Source organism: Glandiceps talaboti, chromosome 10, assembly GCF_964340395.1.
Source record: "Glandiceps talaboti chromosome 10, keGlaTala1.1, whole genome shotgun sequence".
Classification (NCBI taxonomy): Eukaryota; Metazoa; Hemichordata; class Enteropneusta; family Spengelidae; genus Glandiceps; species Glandiceps talaboti.
The window spans coordinates 13,775,486-13,800,331 of record NC_135558.1 but is presented as its reverse complement, the minus strand read 5'-3'; the positions used below and the strand labels follow the sequence as shown (position 1 = coordinate 13,800,331).

The 24,846-nt window shown below is 34.8% G+C and overlaps 2 protein-coding genes across 3 annotated transcripts in view; one reads left to right on the top strand and one right to left on the bottom strand.

Annotated features, from left to right (window-relative positions):
• LOC144440791 (box C/D snoRNA protein 1-like) overlaps nt 1–24,437 on the bottom strand; it is a 27,863-nt gene extending 3,426 nt beyond the window's left edge. The window contains exons 1-7 of the mRNA XM_078130180.1: nt 24,285–24,437; nt 23,049–23,114; nt 18,801–18,907; nt 18,062–18,150; nt 12,715–12,818; nt 10,052–10,120; nt 8,106–8,186 (exon numbers count right to left, since the gene is read on the bottom strand). Of these exons, the coding sequence (XP_077986306.1) occupies nt 8,106–8,186; nt 10,052–10,120; nt 12,715–12,818; nt 18,062–18,150; nt 18,801–18,907; nt 23,049–23,114; nt 24,285–24,298 (530 nt within the window). The 5' untranslated portion in view covers nt 24,299–24,437. The remainder of the gene's footprint in view (nt 1–8,105; nt 8,187–10,051; nt 10,121–12,714; nt 12,819–18,061; nt 18,151–18,800; nt 18,908–23,048; nt 23,115–24,284) is intronic.
• Nucleotides 24,412–24,846, top strand: part of LOC144440790 (gamma-aminobutyric acid type B receptor subunit 1-like) — a 212,038-nt gene continuing 211,603 nt past the window's right edge. For both annotated transcript variants that reach the window (XM_078130179.1, XM_078130178.1), the window contains exon 1: nt 24,412–24,846. In XM_078130179.1, coding sequence (XP_077986305.1) covers nt 24,586–24,846 — 261 coding nt within the window. In that variant the 5' untranslated portion in view covers nt 24,412–24,585.

The window sequence follows — 24,846 nt, the reverse complement described above, 5'->3', positions numbered from 1 at the left end:
GGATCATGTTTTTTGATGGTCTCCATGACTCTTGTATGACTTGGTTTAATGGGATTATGTCAGCATATAAATCGACATTTGAAATCATTAACTCCAGACTGTGGTAGTTTCCTATCCCATCAAAATTAGATAATGGTGCAATTTTGAAGTCGCAACATGCTCTTTGATGTCTTTTTTACTCCTAAAAAAAGTCCCAAGTTTCTGCACGACTAGAGTCTCATTAAAATTTACTGTCACTTTGAAATCACGACTTAAGCGCAAAGTATACAATGAAACGCATGTTTTACATTCAATAAAAATACACAGTAATGAAGCTGAAGTGGGTAGACATGTTATGATGTACGTTAAAAAGAATTTGTTTCATTTCACACAACTGTTAGTTTCGTGAGTTACCACCTCACATGCATATTACATTTGGAAATAGACGCTTGTATGAAATAGACATGTAATGCATTTCACTTGATATCTACATATTGTCTATAGCTGATCTAGAAATACACGGATTACATTTGAAATCTGCACTAGATGCTACTGAAACATTTTTTGAAACTGTTTTGCTATATAAGGCCTCACAAAAAAAGTTGTGTGATTCCAATTACATTCAATTTTGGGAATATGGTGGAGATAATTAGATTTAAAAACAAAAATATTTTTATTATATGCGAGTGTCTAGTTCAGGTGGTTATATTTTCCGTTGTGTTCCATATGGTCTGCGTTATTGGTTTCTTCTCATCAGATGTACAGCCATTACAGATTGGAAGAACAGTTTCATATTGACTTCTTAAGCTGATGTCAGTTTCTGTATCCACTATTTCTTGCGAGACTTCACAATTTTCGCAAATTTTTTTTTTCTTGAATATGTAAAAAAAAAGTTTAGGGTCGGTGTGTAAAACTAGGTGGGTTCGGGTAACCGGAACCAAACAATTTTTAGCTCCGCTGTCAGCGAAAGCTGAAAGCGTAGCTTTAGGTATAGGTGGGTATTGAGGTATAGAGAGTAGAGTGAATCATATGTGTCCGTCAAACTTTTATATTTTCACTATCTACTCTGAAAGTGACAGTCGGAATTCTTCGATATTTGGTGTGCATGTTCCCTGGGGGGAGGCTATTCAGATTTGTTCATGCCAAGTTGATCTGTGCCATTTTCAATTTTTTATGATTTTTTTTCCAAAAATGACTTTTTCATCAACTCCTCATAAACTTCAAATCAGATTGCTTTGATATCTGGTGTGTTGATGCACAGGGGGTAGCTTACTTAGATTTGTTAATTTCAAGTCAGCACGTCTTCTCTTCTATTTTTTATGATTTTTTTTTTGAAATTTGAAAAAAAAATGAATATGTTAATGAGTATTATGACCGACGCCATATTGGAAATCAGTCCGCGAGACTTTAGGTAAAGTGTAACTTTTCAAAAGACACTATTGACGTCAAACAAGCAATGTAATATGTGCTATAGTCTTAATTCTACGCATTGTGCGCCCAAATGACAAATATTTGCTCGAAAAAGGGTTGTAAACTTCAAATCCAATTCTCCACCCACCCCTCCTACAGAATGGTTCATTCCAGTATAATGCACCTCATTATCATTGTGAGAAGTCTTCCATGCCTGAACTGAAGTGTATCGAACGATTTTTGAGTCAGTCGTCAATAAAAACGATAATACTCTTTCTAAAATTACCACATTTTGAAAGGGAAAGTACTTTGTGGTTCATTTATGGAGTTTTGTTTTTGTACGATAATATTGGTGTCAAAATTACAGCGTCAAAATTGCCGATGTGGTAATGCAGGACAATCCCAAGTACCCGGATGCACGAGGGACTAACCCAGAAGCAAGTCGTTGTCAGCCATACGTTACAGTGCAGTGGTAACATCGTCCGAGAAATCGCTGCGTTCAGTGTCATTATTCACAGAATTGTTGTTTTCGAGTGAAAACCCGTCTTGAATTGTATAACTCTAACATGTCAAGTTATATTTTGAAAGTTGTATCGCTAGTTTGAGACGATTTTCTCACGTACTATCGGGGCTTACTTGGACTTGGACCTTACTCTAGTTCATCGGGAAGTTTAGCCAGCCCGATAATTCTTTCTGGTTTAGTTTACAACACTTTTGATCCGCAGATTTTGTTGTTGTGATGAAAAGAAATTAAAAATTAAAAAAAAGATCACTTCAACCATTTCGTTGTGTTTTCTTTATGAAAGGTAATCGAACATGAACGAGTGTTACCACTGTAAGGACCAGTAAAGGTTACTAAAATGCATCCGACGGGATAGTGACTTTTCGATAGGTATATTAGGGAGCTCAGAATTCAAACCACCGGCTATATGATGAATTCACGGTCATAGTAAAATTCATTTGATTTTTAATTTGCTATTTTGACCAACTCTGGTTGTCTATTCGCGATAAAATTACGATTAGTTTGGAAACGGTGTAGATTTTCTATGATTCCGTGTCATAAAAGCATGTGTTGTGTAGTGTTGTGTAGTTTTCGAAAAGCACACCCGGTGGGAAAGTCGCCCAACAGGCGATCTTGCGCCATTGCTGTACTACGTGGCACTTTATTCTGGCGGGGTGTCTCTTGAAAACGGGAATAGCGAAGGATGAGCCAATCAAGTGAGACCTTTCAAATGTAGCTAATATTATAGCCAATAAAATTAGTTGTACGATGATATGTGTATAATAAGGGTAAGGCTGGCCTGTACACTGTAACAAGTAAATAGTAAAGTTGAAATCTTTGTCGCATGAATTCGTATTTATGTACGGATGCGTAGTCTTTCTGAACAGTAATTTTTAGATCAGTTAGTATTTAAACTACGTTTCTGAGTTAATTATTCGGTAGGTTATTGACGAGCTCCCTTTGTAAAAACGCTGTACAAATTGGATGTAAGTGAAGCTCAATCATAACAATGGTGGCTGTCAAAATCGAAGACGCAATTTGACCGTGTTGTTATTTCAGTGAGTTTATTCAGCAAGAAAACAACGTGTTCTATGTTTTTGTACTTCCTACATGATGTGATGATCGTTTTTTTTACCGGTACAACTTACAGCCTACAATGAAACTGCTAACTTAGTAACAGTGTACTAACACTGACATGATTCCGTGTTCCGTGTTCCGTGTTCCGTGTTCATGTTTTGGGGCACATTTCTAAATACGCGAAACCAGTTATTGAATGTGTAGTGGATATTGATATTCAGTTTGAAAAATTAAAATCCTGAACTTTATTTTGCGAACGGTTTTGTCATTTCTTAGTAATTATAGGGCCGACTGTATCACGTTTAACGTTTATGTCAACCCGGAAGTACATAGACACGAAAATAGACGAAGTGACTTGTACATGTAATTAGTAACAAAATTTTGCTGTAACTGCTGGTAACCTTCAAATTTATTTGTTTTTATGTTGTAAATACATTCTAATATGCACTAAGGACAACACTATAAAGACTTGCTCCATGGGAAGGTAATTTTTTGTCTTTTAAAAATGCAATAGTTAGATCAATGTGTACCAGAAATGTTATGTAGTATTTAAGCTAGAAATAAGACCACATAACATCTTATTACTCCCCCCCCCCCCCAATTAAGACAAACTACTCACAGAAAGCAACAAAAAAAGAGAAGAAGCTCCAAAACATAAAAAAGAATAAAATTACAGTAAGGAGTTGATGATGCACAAACAACTACAAAGAAATAGACAGTTCAATTACAACACACGGTTTGAAATAAATATGGGGTTCGGAAAAGTGAATTAGAAGTAGAGCAAAAACTAAGAGAGATGAAGAGCCTAAGTGAACAAGCGAAAGCACTTAAAGATAGGACCACCAAATTTTTTGCAGGACTACTACGTTATCAATAGTGACTTTTTTACTCCAGTGTCGAACCCTGTTGGCTGAGAATGACTCTCTTTCGGGTACTTGGGGATTGTCGCCGTACGGAAACTAAGATGGCGATTAATACATTTCTTCCCTATATATATATCTACTACAACTAGTACAAGTTGAATGTTGTTGACTTGGTAAATTTGTTAGAAAATTGAAATTCAAATTGCCTCAAAATTATTTTAGATCCCTAGTTTATTTCATTCATCATTAAAATTTTCCAGGGTTAAAGCTGTAAGACACTGGAATTATTTATAGCCAACCTCAAAATCTTCTCTTTTTTTTCTTTTTCTTGTGTGCATTTCCCAGTCATTTTTTTTCTGAGATTTTGTGCAATTTTTCATAACAGTAGATTTTTGTTATAAAATGGTGACTATGGTATAAAAGTACAATACATTACCAACTTCTGTGTAAAATGTGTTTTATAGTGAGACATCATATGAAACCACTAACCACTTTATTGCATCGCTAAAACAAAACTGCATAGTGAAGAGCTGAAGAACTGAACCACTTCTACATGTCACCAAAATAAAAAATAAAATTTAAAAAAAAACAGCGGAGCTATTCTGACCGATAGGTCGCTTGTTTTCTCTAGGCCTTACAGCCACTGCAGCTTTAAAAAATACAACTTGATAATTTGAAAATAGTTTTTCAAAATTAAACCTGATGACACATTTATTTTGCGAGACTGAATGTTCATGGACTCTGGGTTTATACTTAGTAGTGACAATTTCTACTCATTTTGGATTCACTGCCAAGAAATTTTTTGACTGTGAGTAACAAAATTTTCATTACATTTATTTTAGTTGCTGATATTACAACAACTTGGTCACAATATGGAAAACAAATACACTATTGTAAACAAATGTAACTTGATCATTTGAAACACATTCCAGTCTTAATACTGTGTATGTGCTTAAAAGATAAAAGCAAAGACCCGACATGAAAAATCATTTTCATTTAGATCTTTCATGTAGGGTCTGTGGTTAGAGTCAATTTTATGAAAAGAGTGTTGTGCAGTATTTCTGTATATTAAAAACTACACTCAGTATTATTTTTTCTCATCAGACAACCAAATAATTATAGTAACTGAAAATGTTACCAATAATTAGACATTGTATATGTTAATTAGAGGTCTATGTTATCTATATGTATTAGAATAACAGGTTGAACTCATGATTGATTTGTCGTACAGATTTTGGGTGCCAACCCAATCTGATTAAAATCCGATGTAGTGTACACATCACAATTTCTTTTTGGCTGTTACGTTTACTGTCATTTGTTCTTTTGTGAGTGCTTGCTACATCTGACACAATACCATACATGTTCCTGAACCCAATCTCCTACTTACGAGTAGCCAACCAGAATCCGTCTTACAATATATACACTCAACATTCGAAATTGAAAGAAAGAGAACCACCAAACAATAATGATAACATCTGTGCACGTGCTCTTCTTGAACAGAGCACTCTGAAGAATTGTACCTGTATGTTTTAGCACAGTACTTGTTTTCATTGGTTGAGTGAATTCACGCAGCGCTCTTGTGTGGCTCAGGAAAACCTATGGTATTGTGTCAGATGTATGTAATGAGCGCTCAAAAGAACAAACGACAGTAAATGTAACAGCCAAAAAGAATCGTGGCGTGTACACTACATTGGATCTTAATCAGATTGAGTGCCAACCCCAAATCAATTTGTTTGGATTTATTGTACCATATTATGTATTCAGGTGAACAAATACATTTACCAACAGGTGATTCAGTACTGTACAGGTTGTATGATATTATGAGTAAATCATTATATCTAACAAAAACGTTTCAAAAACCATTTCAGTTGCAGCTAGTGCAGCTTTAACTACCCCTAATAAGGGGCCTTGCACTTGATGATCTAATGGGAAGTCACTCAACATGAGGAGGGTGAGTAACCTTAAAGTACTTGCACTTGACAATCAAATGGGAAGTATTATTGAACAAGAGGAGGGTGAATGATCTCCAAGTGCTTGCACTTGACAATCAAGTGGGAAGTATTATTGAACAAGAGCAGGGTGAATGATCTCCAAGTGCTTGCACTTGACAATCAAATGGGTAAGTATTATTGAACATGAGGAGGGTGAATGATCTCCAAGTGCTTGCACTTGACAATCAATTGGGTAAGTATTATTGAACATGAGGAGGGTGAATGATCTCCAAGTGCTTGCACTTGACAATCAAATGGAAATCCACTCGATTTGAGGGGGTGAATAAACTCAAAAGTGCTTGCATTTGATGATCAAACAGGAAGTAATTTAGCATGTGAAGGGTGAATAATCTCCAAGAGGATCAGATGAAAATCCAGGGGGTTACCTCCAAGTGCTTGCACTTGAGGATCAGATGGGAAGCAACTCAACATGAGGATTGAGGGTGAACAACTTCCAAATGCTTGCACCAGGGGATCAGATGGTTAGAAACTCGACATGAGAAGGGTGGGTAACCTTAATCAGATGGGAAATCCACTCGACTTGAGGAGGGTGGGTAACCTTAAAGTGTTTGCACTTGATAATCAGATGGGCAGTCCACTCGACTTGAGGAGGGTGGGTAACCCCCTAAATCCACAGATACACACATCCATAGGGTTGAAGTATTTTTTTTGTATGCTATGTGAACATCTATAATTTATGAAAAAACATGGATTTTCAAAATTAAAATTTTTATCCAGGAGTTAAATTGATGTCTTCGATAGTCCATTCTAGACTGCAAACAGGAAATTTAGAATACAGGGCCCTCGCTCAATTTGGGGGTATCATCAAACACCCCGAGTACCACACTTGCACTCGTACATCATGGTTTTCTGTCACATTCAAATCTGAAAACTCTTTTACTTTTAGTTTGACTTGCTACTGTGAAGGATCAATACAAACGTTGCTAGTATACATTGAAAACAACAAAGGCATCTACGGACAGAGTGACAGATGAACAACGTCACTGTGCAATTTACTGAACCCTATATGCAATCTGATTGTGTATTGGAACAACTGATCACGTATTGGCAAAAATTGAAAACAACAAAGGCGTCTACGGACAGAGTGACAGATGAACAACGTCACTGTGCAATTTACTGAACCCTATGCAATCTGATTGTGTATTGGGACAACTGATCACGTATTGGCAAAAATTAAAGGATATTGGGCCTGATACGTGAAAACCCTCTGGGGAGAACAATGTATTCTATTCTATTCTATTCTATTCTATTCTATTCTACTCTATTCTAAATCTACACGAAATATTTAACAGCATTTTCATGCACAATCCATATGCTACACAGCCGAGGATATACGTGTACAAAAACATGTTTAACACGACATAAATCTTGTATTTTGTAATACTACATCTCAGCTTAGTATAATGGATATACAGGATTTATAGGCACAGAAGTTCAATTTATTTTCCAATTTCGAAGTCTTATTAATGGCTATGAATAAATAAATAAATCTCTCTCATTTCATCCATTCTTACCAGCTCATAGGTTCTGAACGTTAATAGTTTGACGACAGAATTGGCAAACTGGCACAAAGATGTATCACTTACGCAATGTTTTATGTAATACACTCTAGTCATGTACTGGACATAAAAGGCACTGTAAGTGCTGAAATATAATGACGTAAAATATGACAATTTAGACAAAATCAAACAGTGGCAGTTCAGATAATGTACCTTTCAAACATAGTGCCAATGGCACTGTAGTGCAACTGGTATATTTTAATTCGTTACAAGACAATTTCATTCAGTTGGCTGTCTAAATTGTACAACACTAATATGTATCAGATCATCTAATCTTGAAAAAGTTATCATCTAGACACTCCTAAGAACATCACTTCTAACTCCCAAACTTATTTTCGTGATATTTTCGCTTTAATATCCAATTGTTGGCATTATTGAGATGTTTCTTCAAATGCCATAAAAAAGTGTGATGCTGGTGGGGAACAATTAGAGGTGGGTAATTGGAACCTAATTTTTTTTTTAGTATGGCCAGAACTTTACCTGGATAGAGGTGGGTAATCTAAATTTTATTTTAGAATGGCCTTACAGAACTTTACCTAGGAAGGAGTTTGCAATTAGAACCTAATATTTTCTTAGAACACAACTTTACCTAGGAAGGCGTTGGTAAATCAGAACTTATTTTTTTTTTAGAATGGCCTCGTATTTAGGAAGAAATGGGTAATTGGAATCTACATTTTTTGAGAATGGCTTTACAGCACTTTACCTTTGTTTTATCACTGGATCACTTTTCTCAGCATCGATATACTTCTTTAATGCATTCCTTAGAACCATTTTTTCAGAGACTCTGAAAGAAATATATAGTGCAGTGTGAACTACGAGACATGCAAGCAATGATTATACATAATGTGTTAAAGTGCTTGCCATAACGGAATCCACATATCTACACTACCATTGAGTCAGCAAATGTGCAAAGCATGAACACGAACTGTAACATTTAAAAAAAAATGAAAAAAAGAGAGAGACGTGTGGACAGGTTATTTGCTTTTATGGTTACAATTGATGAGGTACTTATAATGCAACAACTTTACCTTTTCTCATGTGCAGGAATACAGTAATTTTATACAAACGTCTTGAAGTGAGAAACGAGAATTGAATCCGAGGATCAATAACACTCAATAGTGAAATTAATTTAGCACTTTTTTGAAATGGAATTGCATGGACATCACATCTCCAGGGAGAGTTTAGTGAACATTAACAAAATCAAATGTTTGCTCTGTTTGCTTTATGCATACTGACGTCATTTCACTGCTATAACTCGACACTCACTGAAAGGGGTCACTTCCTAAACTTACAACGCTTTTGTGTCCTTTTCCTATTGCGTTATTGCTGAGTTGTACCCCAATTCCATTTTAATTGCCGAGAAAGTGCAAACCACATTCTTGGAGTTTACACGTAATAAATGCTGAAGACAAAAAAAAAACAACAACCCATCTTCGGGCAATGGGAAATTTGTCAATTTTTCATTATATCAATTTGTAACTATGTCAATTTTCATTCAATCACTGAAGAATTCACACCGTACTCTTTTAGTTTCTTTAACAAGCTTAACGCCTATGACAAAGTACGTGTAGAAGTTGGTGAAAGTTTATTGAAAACCTTGTCAGTTTCCACTCATCAATTTGCTGAAATCATCTCCGGGCTACAATACTTCAAATGTGATGAAAACGGTGATAATTACATTTCTAGCTTCGTTCACTTTATTGTCGATCTCACTATAATATGCATGAAATTATTAATAATAAAACAGCGGTACAACATCAATTACATTTTCTGTCTCATTTTTAAATGATTAATTAAACGCGAGTCAGGTGTGTGCGTCTCCCGAGAGTCAAAGCCAAACATTACCGACAATAACGTGTTAAAATGCACAAATAAGATAGACAAACACTATTTCTACCACTTTATGAAAAATAGTGCCGACAGCTAATTGTAACACATAAATCGTGTGTTGTAATATTGCTACAAAAGAGATTATAGTAATAGTCATTGTCGGTAGGAATTACTGAATTATTTTGGTAAGTTCATTTTTATACGATCTCATCAATATTTAATGAAGTGTTTTTACACAGTGTAATATAAGTATAATGATTAATTGTTATCTATGCTGGATATCACTTTCAGTTCTAACAAGTTATCCCCAACAAGTCCGGTGGTGTTGTACCGCTGTGTGAGAAAACAGGAACTCCAGAGGAGAACTGATCTCTAGGATTCTATGGTTGTGTTAAACTAAATGATACTCTTCTTACATACAGCAGTGGTAACTTTAATCACATCTAGACTGGGCCTACTACCACTACTACCACTACTACTACTACTACTACTACTACTACTACTACTACTACTACTACTACTACTACTACTTACTGCTACTGCTACTACTACTACTACTACTACTACAACTGCTACTACTACTACTACTACAACTGCTACTACTACTACTACTACTACTACTACTGCTACTACTACTGCTACTACTACTGCTACTACTACTGCTAAGGATGGTTAAAGTAGGCAAACTCAATCAGAGTTCTCCAGTCATTTTACCAAGGGTTCCCAAATAGAATTATGATAGATTCTATAGGAAACTACTAACTACTTTTCTGTTACCAGGGGTTTTCCAACCTTAGTAAAACTCTGCTCACTCCTTACCTTCTATCAAAGTACTTAACTCCGCTCTGAACAAATATCCACTCAATGTGCCATAGGACCTCTTGATCTCTGAAAGGAGTAGTGAAAACATATAGAAAGCTTGATTTTAAAGGGGAGGGATACCTTATGAATTTATGTTGTTTGATTTAACCTTGGATGCTATGCAATGAAATAAAAATATGATGTTGGTTTCATTCACTTATCAGTACAGTATTTACATAAATCAACCGATCTGAACTTGTGTGAAAAAGTGGTGTATGAGACTTGCAAGGCAACTTCTGTTAAACCACAGACAAGTAACACGCAGATTGGTAACATGCATTCTCCCATTGTTCGATCATAGCCTCGGGTAAACATTAATCTACTGTCATGGAAATAACTTTCCAACATGTGTATGAATCTGCCCGAATTCAATATAATCTCGCATAACTCAACAAACCACATGATACTACGTGATATTTTTCGATGGGAAAGTTTGCTATTCTACTGATAGAATCACCAAATGTAATAGATGACTTGTAACACTTGAACTCTCATACGAACTTGAAGCCGATGCAGATCAAATATTGTTGACATGTAAACACATGCCGTCTTGTGTTGTCGACCGATATTATATACATAAACATGTGTTTGGCATGATGCAGGTAATTTTTTCAGGCAGACACAACACTATTGGCAGTGTTGCGTCTTTTCACATTGATTGCGATAGGGGTACATGCATGTTATGGATCAAAATAAAAACAATCGACTCTCAGTACCATGCTGGAAAGCAAAACATACAATCAGACGACGCATTGTTTTCCAAGAAAAATTACAACCATACTGAAGACATTTTATTATGTGAAGCTAGCTTGCTTTCTTTATTAGTTAAAACATCATTTTCAAAGCATTTTGTATGTTTTCTGTTGTACAGTTTCACTTTGATCATGGCCACACTGGTACCGCTGTGGAGCCAGTGGGAACTCCACTCCGGTAAATTGATCAGGGAACCCGGTAACAGCTTGTGTGTTCATTTTGACATGGATGATGAATGCATAGACCCTCATGTAAACGTCGGAAATATTAAGACTATTGAATGAAGTATGTACTTTTCTGACAAAAATCCAAGCGAGTAGGATGAAAATCCCAGAGTGTAACTTAATTACTATAGAGCCATAGAACACAACTTGCCCTATCGTCAGAATTTGTCGTACAGTGTGTAACAAATTCCATATTTCTGCATTTTAAAATCAAATATGTTCATTATATATTCATAATTTTGACCATCCCAAACAAGCAAGTTTTACAAGGCAATAACTCGGCTAAATCTCGCTCAATTTTCAAGCTGTTTCTGCAGAAATTGTCAGCTTCCGGTTGAAAATAACGCTATTTGACCTTTGACCCTTACCGATGATGTGGTGCTGTTTAAACAACAAAACACCGACAGTTCCCGAAAAGGGACTTCAGTAGCTTTCGGTGTAAAGTTGAAAGTGCAAGAGACCCTTGTAGCATACCTGAGGCAAAGATCGAGCTGTTAACTCCCCAGATTTTAACACCTCGAACAATATCCATTACCAATCTGTGTGTTACTTGTCTGTGGTTAAACATATTGTCAAATATTTCTATTGTTATGGTAATTTTAATAGGTATAATAGAAACTGTCTTGCAAGTCTCATATGTCACTTCCACCTACAGTGAATGTATTTTATCTCATTTAACATCCAACTTTTTCTTATAATAAAGTGAATTTACAAGGTATCCTTCCAACTTAAATGTCTAAGGTGAATTACAATTAAAGTTGGGTGAGAAAACTCATTGCCTGGCAGAGCTAAAGAAACAGTCGATTCTGACAAAAAAATGATCCCACTATTTAAGCCCTTTGGATTAAATGGATAAGCTAGCACTAATATTTTTCGAATCACGCCTTGGCTCACTGCCCAAATATGGCATGCCCTTGTTGACATCTGTTTGCTCAGTGACCTGGCTTTGATTATTGTCTCACTATCGTTTTGTGCATAAAGTAATATTTCACTATAAATCTATCCGGTCATTCAGTAAAAATTGTATGTAAAAAGTGAAGTATATAGGTCCAATACGATATGTCACCTTTGTGCCAAGTTTGAATGAAATTAAATATTGCATGTTAGAGATTACACTACATAGGACAGATGGATGAACACACACAAAGGCACGGATGGAATGTATCTTATCTCATGTGGAGTCATGATGGGTGAATGGTTAGTGTGACCGGCTTGGAATCTACAGGTTGCAGGTTCGAGCCCTGTCGCTGCCTGCTGTTTGTTTCTGAGTGGCTAAAGTCCTCGGGCAAGATTTGAACCACGACTGTGCTTCAGTCAACCCAGCTGTATAATTGGAGACCTGGTAGGATGTAGGTTGCAATGTGAAGGCTTTAATCCTATGTGCTGAAATGGCTGCAATGGATTGTATGCTCCCCGGGGAGTTGAGGAAGACTAAAGGGCCGTTGTGCCGTTCTGATCCGAGCCAGGGGTAATAATTGTAAAGTGCTTTGAGTACGGTGTGGGAAAGCGCTATATAAGAACCCGACATTATTATTATTATTATGGACTCTGATAGACAAATGGACGGATGGACAGACAGATGGAACCCATTGCAATAGCTCCCCTTCGTGGGTGAGGACTAAACCCTTGACAAAAACCATTTACCTTGAAGAGAACATGGTTGAGTTTTCCTTTCTTTTTGTGAACACATATGGAAGTACCCTCAGAGTAACTCCTCTCTGTCGTGCCATTCTCATTAGGTATTTCAGCTGTGTAGGAAAAGTACAACAAACATATCAAGTCAACTAATGTATCGTTATTACAATGTATAGACTAAGACGATTAGATTATCAAAAAAATATTGATACTCGATGTTTTGTAGATATTTTGCAGTATTTATAAAATGTGATGGTTTCTTTCAAATCTTATAAATGTGATACAGAAGCAAAGGTGATACAGAATACCAGATGTATGCACAAGAATTATTTGAAAAAAAAACCTCACACCTAAAACTAAATTTAAAAAATAATTAAATTAAAAATAAATCTATGTTCATGTACTTGTTCCAGTTCAGCAACCACCCTAGTTCTGAAGATTTGCAAGGTTATTGGAGTTAGTCGTAAGATTACAAATGAGCCCTAATCAGTGCAAACATGTATGTCGTTACCAGAACTGATGACATTCCATAGATAACCTTGCAAGGTCAGCTGCAGTCATCTACTTGATACTCAAAATCACGTACACACGTCCCAGTAGTTTACATAATAATTATAGTTCTGTGATCTCCGAGGTGAAAGTACTGAAAATTTTATAGCAGGTACTCTAGCTATTTATAGCTTAGCTTCCATTAGACTCGGGAGTGGACTACACTGACTGTACTTTTACAAAATGATGTTCTTGTAGACTGGCTGCACCTGTTACTATATGGCAAATTAAAGATGAGGAAGTCGAATGTCTCCACAAAATAAGAAGTCGTACAGAAACTAAGCTGTTAACCATTTAAAGATTTTCCTGTCAAAATTATTTTACAAACTTTTTTAGTTCTATTTTTGAAAATATGATGAATTTTAGCAAATTAACTTCTTCACTACATGTCACAACATATGGAGACATTCCTACCTAAATATTTTGTACAACTTTTTGTTCTATTTTTGAAAATCTGATTTTTAGCGAGTTATTAACCTCTTCACTCCACGTAACAATGCATGCAGAGACTAAGATTCCTAAATACTTCTTGTTCTATTTTTGAAAATGATGAATTTTGGTGAGTTGTTATGTGATTACGAATGGAGAGATTTTTTCTCCTAAATCATTTTTACAATTTTTTTTTCATTTTTGAAAATTTTGTGAAATTATGAATTCTGGAAAAAAATCTCAAATATGGAAACTTTGTTTAATTTGAATCTAAACCGAAGTCAAAATGTGTTTAAAATGTGGTTGGAAGCACTGCTTAGTAATGATGAAATTCATCATTCATGAGACAAAATGTAACTTATCAACAGAGAGAAATGAATCTTATAAAAATGTAAAAAAAAGTTCATTTTTATGATGTTCAATATTTATCAATCATGAAATTTGAAACTGCTATTCTGAAATGGAGTCCATGTACATGAGCAAAATGAAAAGATTGAAAGTGGAGTTGGGTAAGCAAACAAATGAAACAATTCAATTTTCAAAGGCGCACATGCTTATGCATGCGCTTTAATAACCAGTGCTATTTTTGCATGTGTGCAACACCCGGGGTGCAACAGCATCATTTCGATTTGTTTCATCTTTGGTACAGTCAAAAAACGTTAATCGTATAAACACATAAAAATGAAAATGAATACGACATTGCTTTTTTTTTTTCAATTTCTTTACACACCCTAGAACTTACAAAAAAAGATTTAGCATTCCTAAAAAAAAGCTATGCAATCTATCACAATGTTTATAATTGGATAATCGAAATATTGGAAGAAATATTGATGAAATTAAGTTTTGTTGAGAATGTTTATAACACTTTAAAAAATTTCATGATACTTTCAAATTATCACCATATCTTCTTTCAACGTTTATTAGCAAATCTCAGACACAGGTAGACTATATTTAAAACAAATAGTTGTCTGGCAAGGCAAAATATACATTCTCAGAACAGAAGCATAATCCCCTTTAATCTGCAAGTCTCCATCAAGTGAACGGGCAACCCCGAGAGTTATGGATTTAGCCTTTTAAGTAGGGATTCACAGAACTTTAGTAGGGATTCACGGAATAGCGTTATTATGGCTAGAATAGTCAATGGTCTGACTGAAATAGATAAGTGTCATGTTCCACTGTACAACATTTTACCCACAACTCTCTCTGACTTGTAGTGTTGGACATCATCTCCTTGAAGTCAGACAAATCTCACCAGTGTATAGGGTTTTGTAAAAACATTTTTTCCATTTGGCAAGCATAGAATTGCCACTGATGAGTTTCTGAATACCCATTTTCATCGGTTCTGGTATCAATGATTTATTGTAGAAGGAGTAGCAATTTTAGGAATTTGTCAACAGATTTTCTTGAAAGAAATGCAGGATATTTGTAACAAAACTAAGAAAAATATATGCACCTGTTATGACTTTGCCAAAGATATAGATTTATTTGAATAGGTATGACAAAAGAAATTTACATACTAAAACTCATCATACATGTACACACTGACTACCCAGACACTTTGACATCGAAAAGTGTTTTATTCACAGCACATGCTTAATTTAGTTCTTAGTTCATTTTTATACAAAATTTAGAACTTTATTTTTGATTCCTAAGCGTTCTTTTGCTACATATTAATTAAACTTAATTACTATGCTTAAAATGTTGAAAAGTATGGATTATTGAAGAAGTTATAAAATAAGGAACCTCTAAGCATACCAATCAGAGAGAGTTGTGGGTAAGATATTGCACAGTGTGTTCTAAATCACTGAATAAAAGTTTATAATCTACGTGTCTCCGACGTATTAAAAGTACACTTCACCCCACAGAGCAGTGTTCCCGCTATTAAGGCTTATTTGCATTCTACTTGTGCATGGTCTCCATCTGCTCTTGCAGTCAAATTTCATGTTTTGTGCAACCTTATATCCAAGTAGTCTAGAATTCTGTTAGAGTATTATGATTAAAAACTTCATTACTACCGTTAAAGTCGTATTATAAGCCGCGGCTTATATTACAATGTTGCAAAATAAAGAACCAGTTTTATTTCTTGAACTGTGATACTTTGTATTCAAATTTTAAACAAAAAGTATTACACTTGAATGCGTCGTTACTATTGTTTTGGTGCAAATACAAGGTGAAGCTAGCTGTGAAGTAGGGGTGCGACTTATAATACATACTTTCTATTATTCACAAATTGTTTGATGTACCCTCAAAGCCAGCGCCTCCAAGTAGGGGTGTGACTTATAATATGTATGCGGCTTATAATACGACTTTAACGGTATATGGTATAATAATACTGTAACAGTTTAGAATTCTAGACTAATATCCAAGCATCAAGAATGAAACAGAAAATATATACAAATAAAAGTATAATTAATGATGAAATGAAATGTTGTCATAGAGTTTTATTTCTCTCTATTCATCATCCAAGGGCTGGTAAAAAATATTAGCTTTGTATTCCAAACAAACGCATGATTTTGATTCCAGCCTTCGGCCAGGAAGGGGGTTGGGGTAGTGATACCCCCTTCCAGACCATCACCCTGCAGCCACACAAGCACGGCCACCATGTTACCCTTTCCATTCTTTTCCTTCATCTTTAAGTTGTTCAGTCTGAAAAAAACTTATGTGGGAAAACTGCCACAGAGTTTTGTGTGTTAGTTTAACATAAGATGTGATTATACTCGTCTTTCATACTGAGGAACATCTCAAGAAGTTTACTGTACTTTCAGCATCTAATCAGTTTCAAATGTCTTGCATTGTGCAGGGTCTATTTTTGGTAGCATTTAAATTTCAATGACTACCTATCATTTTAGTATGACTTTTGCAAGATCAAATCACCGGGGCAACCCATTTCATTTTTAATCAACAGGAAATGTTCCTTTTTTCATCTGTGGTCATACGCAAACTATATCCAAAATGTAATCATGAAATATGAACCCCTTGTATGCATGGTTGTTAGATTTTCAATAAAAGGGTGATGTACTTTATCTAAGAAAATATCTTTCTCTGTGATCAAAAGGTCAAGCAGGATCTCAGAGGTACCACCTATCGCTGTGTCATCACACTATTTCGTTGTAATTTTCAGTGCCTTCTATTTGAAACAGATCTACATTTCAGCTTGTGGCCTACTAAACATGAATGAAATAATAAGATAACAGGGGCAATGTACTTTTGATGTGCTGTGATTTAAAACCTGAGCTAGCTATAACTGAGGTATCACTTTTTCGATCCAAAAACCACAATATATTCACTGAAAATTTAATTTAGAATATTACAATAAAAGTCATTTTATTACACCTCAATGTTCTTTTACACAAGCTGCCACTGGTCAGAATCGAATCACATGAACTTCTTTAAATAGAATATTGCCCACGTGGTGATATTGCCCGCGTGTTCAGTGATTAATGCCCAGCACTAATGCTGCTGGAGTTATTTCAACTGTTGCGCATCTGTTATGCACATGGTTTCCAGTGTTGTGCGCTCGATATGACAAAGTAGCTACAGTGAGATACACAAAGCTTATTTCTTGCAGAAATTTGAATAAATACAGAATAGCTGTGGGGACACACGAGCTCCTACAAATAATGCAGGCCATGTCCGTATTTGATGCTTAAATATCTACAAGTACAATTTCGAAATGCATCATCAAAGAGAAACTTTTCTTCTATCAATGACGAATGATGATGAATGAAGAGTAGCTATGTGAATCATTAGACGAATGAGTGGATGATGTAATAAAATTGATAATACATACACTCAGGCAATATCACAATTTAATGCCTGCCCAATAGAGTATGACGTACTCCACAAACCATCTCAAGTTATCAGAAGCAACAGAGTATGCCTGAGTTAATTCATGATGACCTCATGAAATAGTCAGAGGGTCAGTGACCTTTATACCTGACCTTTTGAGGAAAGTACAATGAACGGAAATTGTACCCATGTTATTGCTGTCAGCAAGGAACTTTAGTAAACATCCATTATGGTTTATGGCTTTTAAAACAAGGCAGCAGCTGTATACAGTCGACAAGTGATTTCCTCAATACTGGAGAGATTTTTTTTTAATGTTATGTAAGGACTTGAGGTCTAGTTTCACTCTCATCTCTTTAGGGTCAAACAAAACTGAGTGGAAATATTACCTGCATTTATACAACATACAAAGATGTTCCCATGTCCTGATATTTGATGCACTGTTGGTCACATGACAGTCATATGATAGTCACATGTTCAAAGTAACTTGTTCAATCTTAGTTTTGTCCTACAATCCCTTTGCACTGTTGGTCACATGACAGTCATATGATAGTCACATGATTTTCATATCATTACATGTATATATACTTACATGATGAGGAAGTCCATGTCTGTGTTTTCTTCTGATGTGTCTGGCAACATTGTCAGCTTTCCTGTCAACTTCTTCCAAAAATCTATAATCTGAAAATTGAAGGACATTTTCTAGACACAACTACAAAATGTGATAAAACAGTATATATACTGAAAGTACACTATTGTTCTTTGAAGTTTGAGGTATGCCATTTCAGTATTCAACACAACAAAAGATTTGTAGCTATATACTTCTAGAAACTTCTCAACTAAATTTCAGCCCAATCCACCCTATAGTTTTGCAACGAAATTTAAAAAAAAAAATTTTGATTCTCCTTTTTAAATTTTTTTTTAACCAGAAATTACATTTTTAGTCCTGATTCGTACATGCACATCAACATTGGATCATTTTGTATAGAACGCTTCATCTAAACATCCTTAGCAACACCAAAAACAAATTGTAGACCAAGATGCCCAATAGATTTTAAACTTTAGGTTTTTGACCAAAAATCAAATATTTTAGATCTGAACTACATTACACATCAATGATGTCATCTTTTAATCTTCAATAATTTCAATAATTCTTCATCTACACATTCCTAGTAATATTCCCACCACTGTTAAACACCCAACCAGTTACTACCCAGTTATTTTTAGTTTAAACTTTAAAAAAAAAAAAAATCCTAATTTACAAATCAATGCTTTGATCATTCTGCCCTACCCAAAATGGTTTGTAGCTAGTATTACTAAGTTTTCCTTACCATTGAGAAGATTGCCTTCAGAAAATTCTTTCATAGCCACATACGCAGTTTTGTCTCGGATTCCATTACAGCTGCTATCATTCTTGTGTACTTTTACACATGGTAAGCTGTTCAAACAGAGAGAGAGAGAGAGAGATGTTAACTTTAATACGTCTCTCCCTGTGTCCAAGGATTAAACCATCATGAACTTGACAATAGCGCCCTCAAGGGCTTTCATGTAACAATTGTGTCTATGGTTCCATCCTGAACAAAGATAGCCACCAAGTTTATATTGGCATTCTATGTCAGATATGTCCATGTAGGATAGTTTGCATTTATGTGTACATGTATGATAGTACTCCAATAATGTCACACTCGTCTGTAGAAAAAGTTTAAGGTGGTCACAGCAGACTTTCAACAAGTGACAAAGGTCTAAAATCAGGCTGGTTTTTGGAGACCTGTTGGAGTACTATGTCAGGGTGGTTTTAGGAGACCTACACATAGGCCTACTATATCAGAACTCAGAATGGTTTCAGGTGGCCTCTCATATAGATGTATGTATTACAAGTCAGAATGGTTTCTGGATACCTTTATATTCAAAAAACTCAAAGATATCATACCGTTCTGACTTTGACGAAAGTTATTAATGAGGAGAGCCGATTTTCAGGCTTGTATAACAAGGTTATCACCTAAGGTTCATAAAAGTGACCTTTATGAATTGAATTTGGATGGAGTTCATATTTTCAACCCCATTTGTCTGAATGTTTGCTAGCAAGATAAATCACAAATCATGGCTGCCTTTATAATGACACTTTGTGTTAGGATTGCCAATGATGTAAGCACTATTTGTTAGATTTTGGTGGTGATCACACTCCAGATCTTGTTTGATTTATGAAACTATGGTAAAAAGGAAAGTCCAATTATCTTTATGCACTCACCACTTGCAGTGTCAGTAGTTTGATTAAATTGTACTTCTTAATTAAATCCACGATTTGTAATTCATATTATAAGAACAAAACATAGATGGCAATTAAATTGATACATTTAAATCAATTCATAGGCATAAATTGAAAATAAAACAGAATCATTTAATTAGATAACAATTTTAATGAAATCAACACTTTTCAATTCATAAGAACAACATGTGGACAGAAATTAAATGGATACATTTAATTGATTAATTAATAGGTAGATAGCACACAAAAAGTCATTTAATCAAATTAGATTTTTTAATTAAAAGTGCTTTTCAATCAATAACAATAAAATGTGACTGAAACACTGCTCATTTAATTAAATTATACTTTTAATTAAACGAATGCTTTTTGAATCAGGATGGAATGCCTAGTAATTAATTTAATTGCATTTTTAATTAAAGCAATTACACTGAGCTGAGGTGCAAAACTATATGTTGTTGAAGAATAAAGGCAATATTGTGCACATTTATGACAGGTTTTTAATTAAACTGACACATTTCAATTTTTAAAAACATACTGTGGATGAAATCACCTGCCCTTGAGGGTGCCCTTCCCTTCATTGTTGGTGGAGGTATGTACATTACAGAGTCCACGCTCGTTCCTTTTCCTGAGTATTTATGATTTTAGGTGTTTATTCATTAGATTACCCTTTCAAAACAGATCATCATTGATTTCTGGACTAACTGTCAATCACTTAATTATAGTATACCGTCAAAATGAGATGGAAAGAGCCACTCAATACCAAAGGCAATAATCTTAGCTTGCAGTTGTCAAAAGTTCTATGTTTAAAAGAAGGGCTAATCCCTTTCCTTGGCCTTTAGCCCTCCCATGAACATTTTAATAGGAGAGCACAGCTTTCTGGTTTTCAGCTGTAATTTTAAATCCCAGGAATTTTAATTTCCACTTTCAGGTAATCTTAGAGTTGATATCTTATCCTACAGTCATTTTTTATTTGCTGTTGATGAGCAAAATTTTTGTTGTGTTATTTTTTATTACCTTTTATTATTTATATTGTTTTAATTATTGCATTTCATCCGTGTTTGACGTTAAGTGAATAAAAGTGATTTTACATGTATAGACAAGAGAGAGTAAAGCTATTTCTATTCCATTGTAATTCTATTCTATTCTATTCTATTCTCTAACATTTTGTTTCATTCTATGCTTTTCTCCTATAATTCTAATATATTCTATTTTATTCTATTCTGTTCTATTCTAATTCCATCTTTTCTACTCTACTCAAATAATCTATTCATTCTACACTACTCTAATTCTAATCTCTTCTATTCTACTGTATTTCTTACTTATTCTATTCTATTCTACTGTAATTCTATGCTATTCTATTATACTATATTCTATTCTTTTTAGAGAAAGTATAGGATTGTCATGTACAGTACAAGATAGTTGCTAGATTAATACGTCTGTCTCTTTCTTTGTGTTTGTATATTTTTTAATATTTTTTATGGGACATCTTGGTGCCCTGAATTAAAGAAATAATAATAACATTCTATTCCAATTCTAATATATTCTATTCTACTCTAATTCTATTCTACTCTAATTCTCATTTATTCTATTCTACTCTACTGTAATTCTATGCTATTATATTATACATGTAGTCTATTATATTCTATTCTATTCTATTCTATGCTATGCTATTATATTATTATACTCTAGTCTATTCTAATTCTAAGTTATTCTATTCTCTTTATACATACAACTTTACAAAATCATTTTCTATTGAAAATTAATGGCAAAAAACTAAACTTACTGTCTATTGTTTTTCTTTCCAGCATAATAATCATGGTACAATATCGGTTTCCTAAATTAATGTCTTTTTTTCCTTCAATTTCGTAGGTGATGATCAACCCATTAACATTTTTTTTTCAGAGAAATGATGATGATATTAAAACTTAATAGTTACAGATATAAGTCCTACTCAGTCTAAACCTGTGGAAAGCAAAATCCCAAATTCCCAAAGCCAACAAAGATTTCTTTCCATATTTTTTTAATTCTGTGAGTAGACATTTTTATCTATTAATTATACACCAAAGTCCATGGATGTTCATTTTCACTTGCATTGTAATTTGTGGGTTTTGTTTTTTCATTTAAAATCACAGGATTTCTGTCAAAGTAATAACTGCTCCTTACTACTAGCATTACACTAATATTTTAGCCAATCTGCAACTGTAGTTGAGCTACCAGTCATTTGCCATCTACTATTGACAAAGTGGTAAATGGATATAGACACAATTTGATGAAGTCTAAATGGAGAAGGCGGCTTAATTTGAGTTCTTTCAGTCTTCTAGTTTTAAATCCATAGCCGTAATGAAACTTTCCAAAGTGAATTTTAAAAACTTGTTTCTAATTATAATATCAGTGTTATTTGTCAAGGTTTGGGAACCCTCCAACAGAAGGCGTGAAAACTGGTAAATCTGGCATAGATGTCTGTAGATTGTTGTATTCTAATTAGGTAAGAACTCTGATAAAATGCCTGGAGAACTAAGTTAGTTTCTACCTACTTCAATACCACTCTTAACGAAAACACTGAAAATGCATTACGAGCTATTTAACCTAGTCGTTATATCAATACAGTGTTGATGTGTTGAAATTCAAAACATAAATTACCCAAAGTGGTTCAAATTCTCTGTGGACTGAGGTAACTCTCCATCAGTCATGACAGACCTGTGGCTTGTACCAGAAATAAAATGGATCACCACTCCAGGAAATAAAGGTATTTTTCATAAACTTAAGGTTCTGGAGATTCATTCCCTAATTTTTTTCAACATAAATTTTGTGCAGTTACCAAGACACACCAAATTGAAAACACCATTACAACTTAATTGTTCTAGTAGTTGTCAACTTTTGCCTCAGAGAACTTAGAATATGTATTAGATGACCAATGAATATTCATCACTTAGAACTTAATACCTTCATATAAATGCTCATGAATATTTGTTGTTTATCTAACATATATGCATATCTGCTAAGTCCCATGAGGCAACAGTGGATCACTGTAGAACGATAGAGGTGTATGGAGTATCAATTTGGTATTTCTTGGCAATTCAGCAAAACTTATATGAAATCATGAAATGACTCCACAACCCAAAGTTTACGAAAATACATTTATATCCGGTGGTATTCCTCTTTAAATGGGATTCTTCTAAAAAATAGTATAATTTACATAACAATAACTTTTGTTATGTAAATTACTGTACATCTATCTACCAACATTTTCTGGTGACAACACTGGAACAAATCCATTCTTGTCATAAAAAAATGCACATTTTATCATACATACCTGCAAGTTCTTACAGCACAACGTGGACATCGGTACTTAGCGATGGTTTCAGTACAAACTTCACACCTGATAAATGAATTTGGAAGTCAGTACTATAGCTATAGACTCCATGATCCAGGCACCAGTTCTTTGGTACAAATTTTTTGAAATCTCACAATTTTCAAATGTTTTGAGTTTGTTATTCGCATTTACTTTTTTCAAGAAAATGTCAACTTTTTCCCCTCAGTTACTCATAATTACCTCCCAAGGCATTTGCATTCACCGGACTGTTTGCAATCACTCTCAGGTTATTATTTCAGAACACATAAAAATATTCAAAATAAAGACTGAAAAAAACTTGGAGACTTGAGCAGATCTAAATTGAGTTCCAACTTACTCCATCTCCATGCTGGACTTATATCCAGTCAGTCTGCTAAAAGGATTGCATCCATACAATTTTGTAGCATTTAAGCAATAGTATGTTGTTTTTGTATGTACATTTTACCATGCTTGCTAATAAGGTTTGAGTTTATTTTATATACATAGATAAATTGCTAATCCGGTGAATATAAGATTTGTTAGGGAAAAGATACATTTGTATCTGTGTATGAAAAGCAAAAATGTTACCTTTTTAACAGTTATTAATAAAAGTTTATTTATTCCAAATTAAGGAAATGTTTACAGTTTAGAAATTAAATTGTTTAAAAGGTTTGTTGCAGCATTGCAAAACTAAGTACTTAGAACTCAAAACATGAACACTTTTCACTTTGCTAGTTTTTGAACTGTTTGTTTGTAGGTCATTGTATTATATTAGCCTTTCGTTGGCAATTCGCAAGAGCTGGATTTGGACGCCATGGTCTTTATTAGAACCACAACACTGTATGTCAACAATAAATGTTGTTAGTTGAAGGTTCATCAAGCTCTTGCTTTTATGTACGGTGGAAGAAGACGGGAGCCACCAACCAAGTTGTGGAGTATAGTAGAGTCTCGAAACGTTACTGTACATGTTCATTGCATGATAGACATCATGCGTGTAATGAACAAAATATATGTATGTAGTACCATGGTAGTACGCACGGTTTTCCATAGTCAACAACACTCGGAGCCCAACTGTGAATGAATACGCGTGAACATCAGCTCTGTAAAACACCCACATGAGACTGTAGTGCGTGTCCGTTGAAGCTGATGGTATACAGCGATATATACTACAAAAAGGTTTACTGTCTGTTTCTGAAGAACTTTGAATTTGGGACTTACCGTGCTTCTTGCATGTTGTCGCCCTCGCTTGAGACACGTGCAGTTTTGAATGAACGCTTCCGGTCGAAAGGTCACACTTCATTTATTATGACGTCATAGGTTTTACTTTTTTGATGACGACCAGCACAACTCTGCAATCTCCCGTGAAATTCGAGTATGAATGAAAGCGAGATGAGATTACCTCCCATCAAATGAAGAATTCTAGCGGAAAATGTTGTCGTAGTGCTTCTTGTCACAGAGGAAACAGGCCAGTCTAGGCCCCAGCAGTAAAGCATTTTGAGGACGAGAGTTTTTTTTTCTAATGTTCTTGCTAGTTTGGAGGACGTTTTTGTGGGTGTTTTGGATCGCATCTTCAGTGCTCGGCCAGTCCGGAGATGATGAACGAAGTTATCGCAATGAACGCACAAAGCCGTTACATATCGGGGGTATTTTTCCGATGGAGGGAGCATGGGCCGGCGGACAGGGATGTTTGCCGGCCGTAAAGATGGCACTGGACGATGTTAACGAACGGAGTGATCTTTTACCGGGTTATAATCTGACTTTACACGCACACGACAGCGAG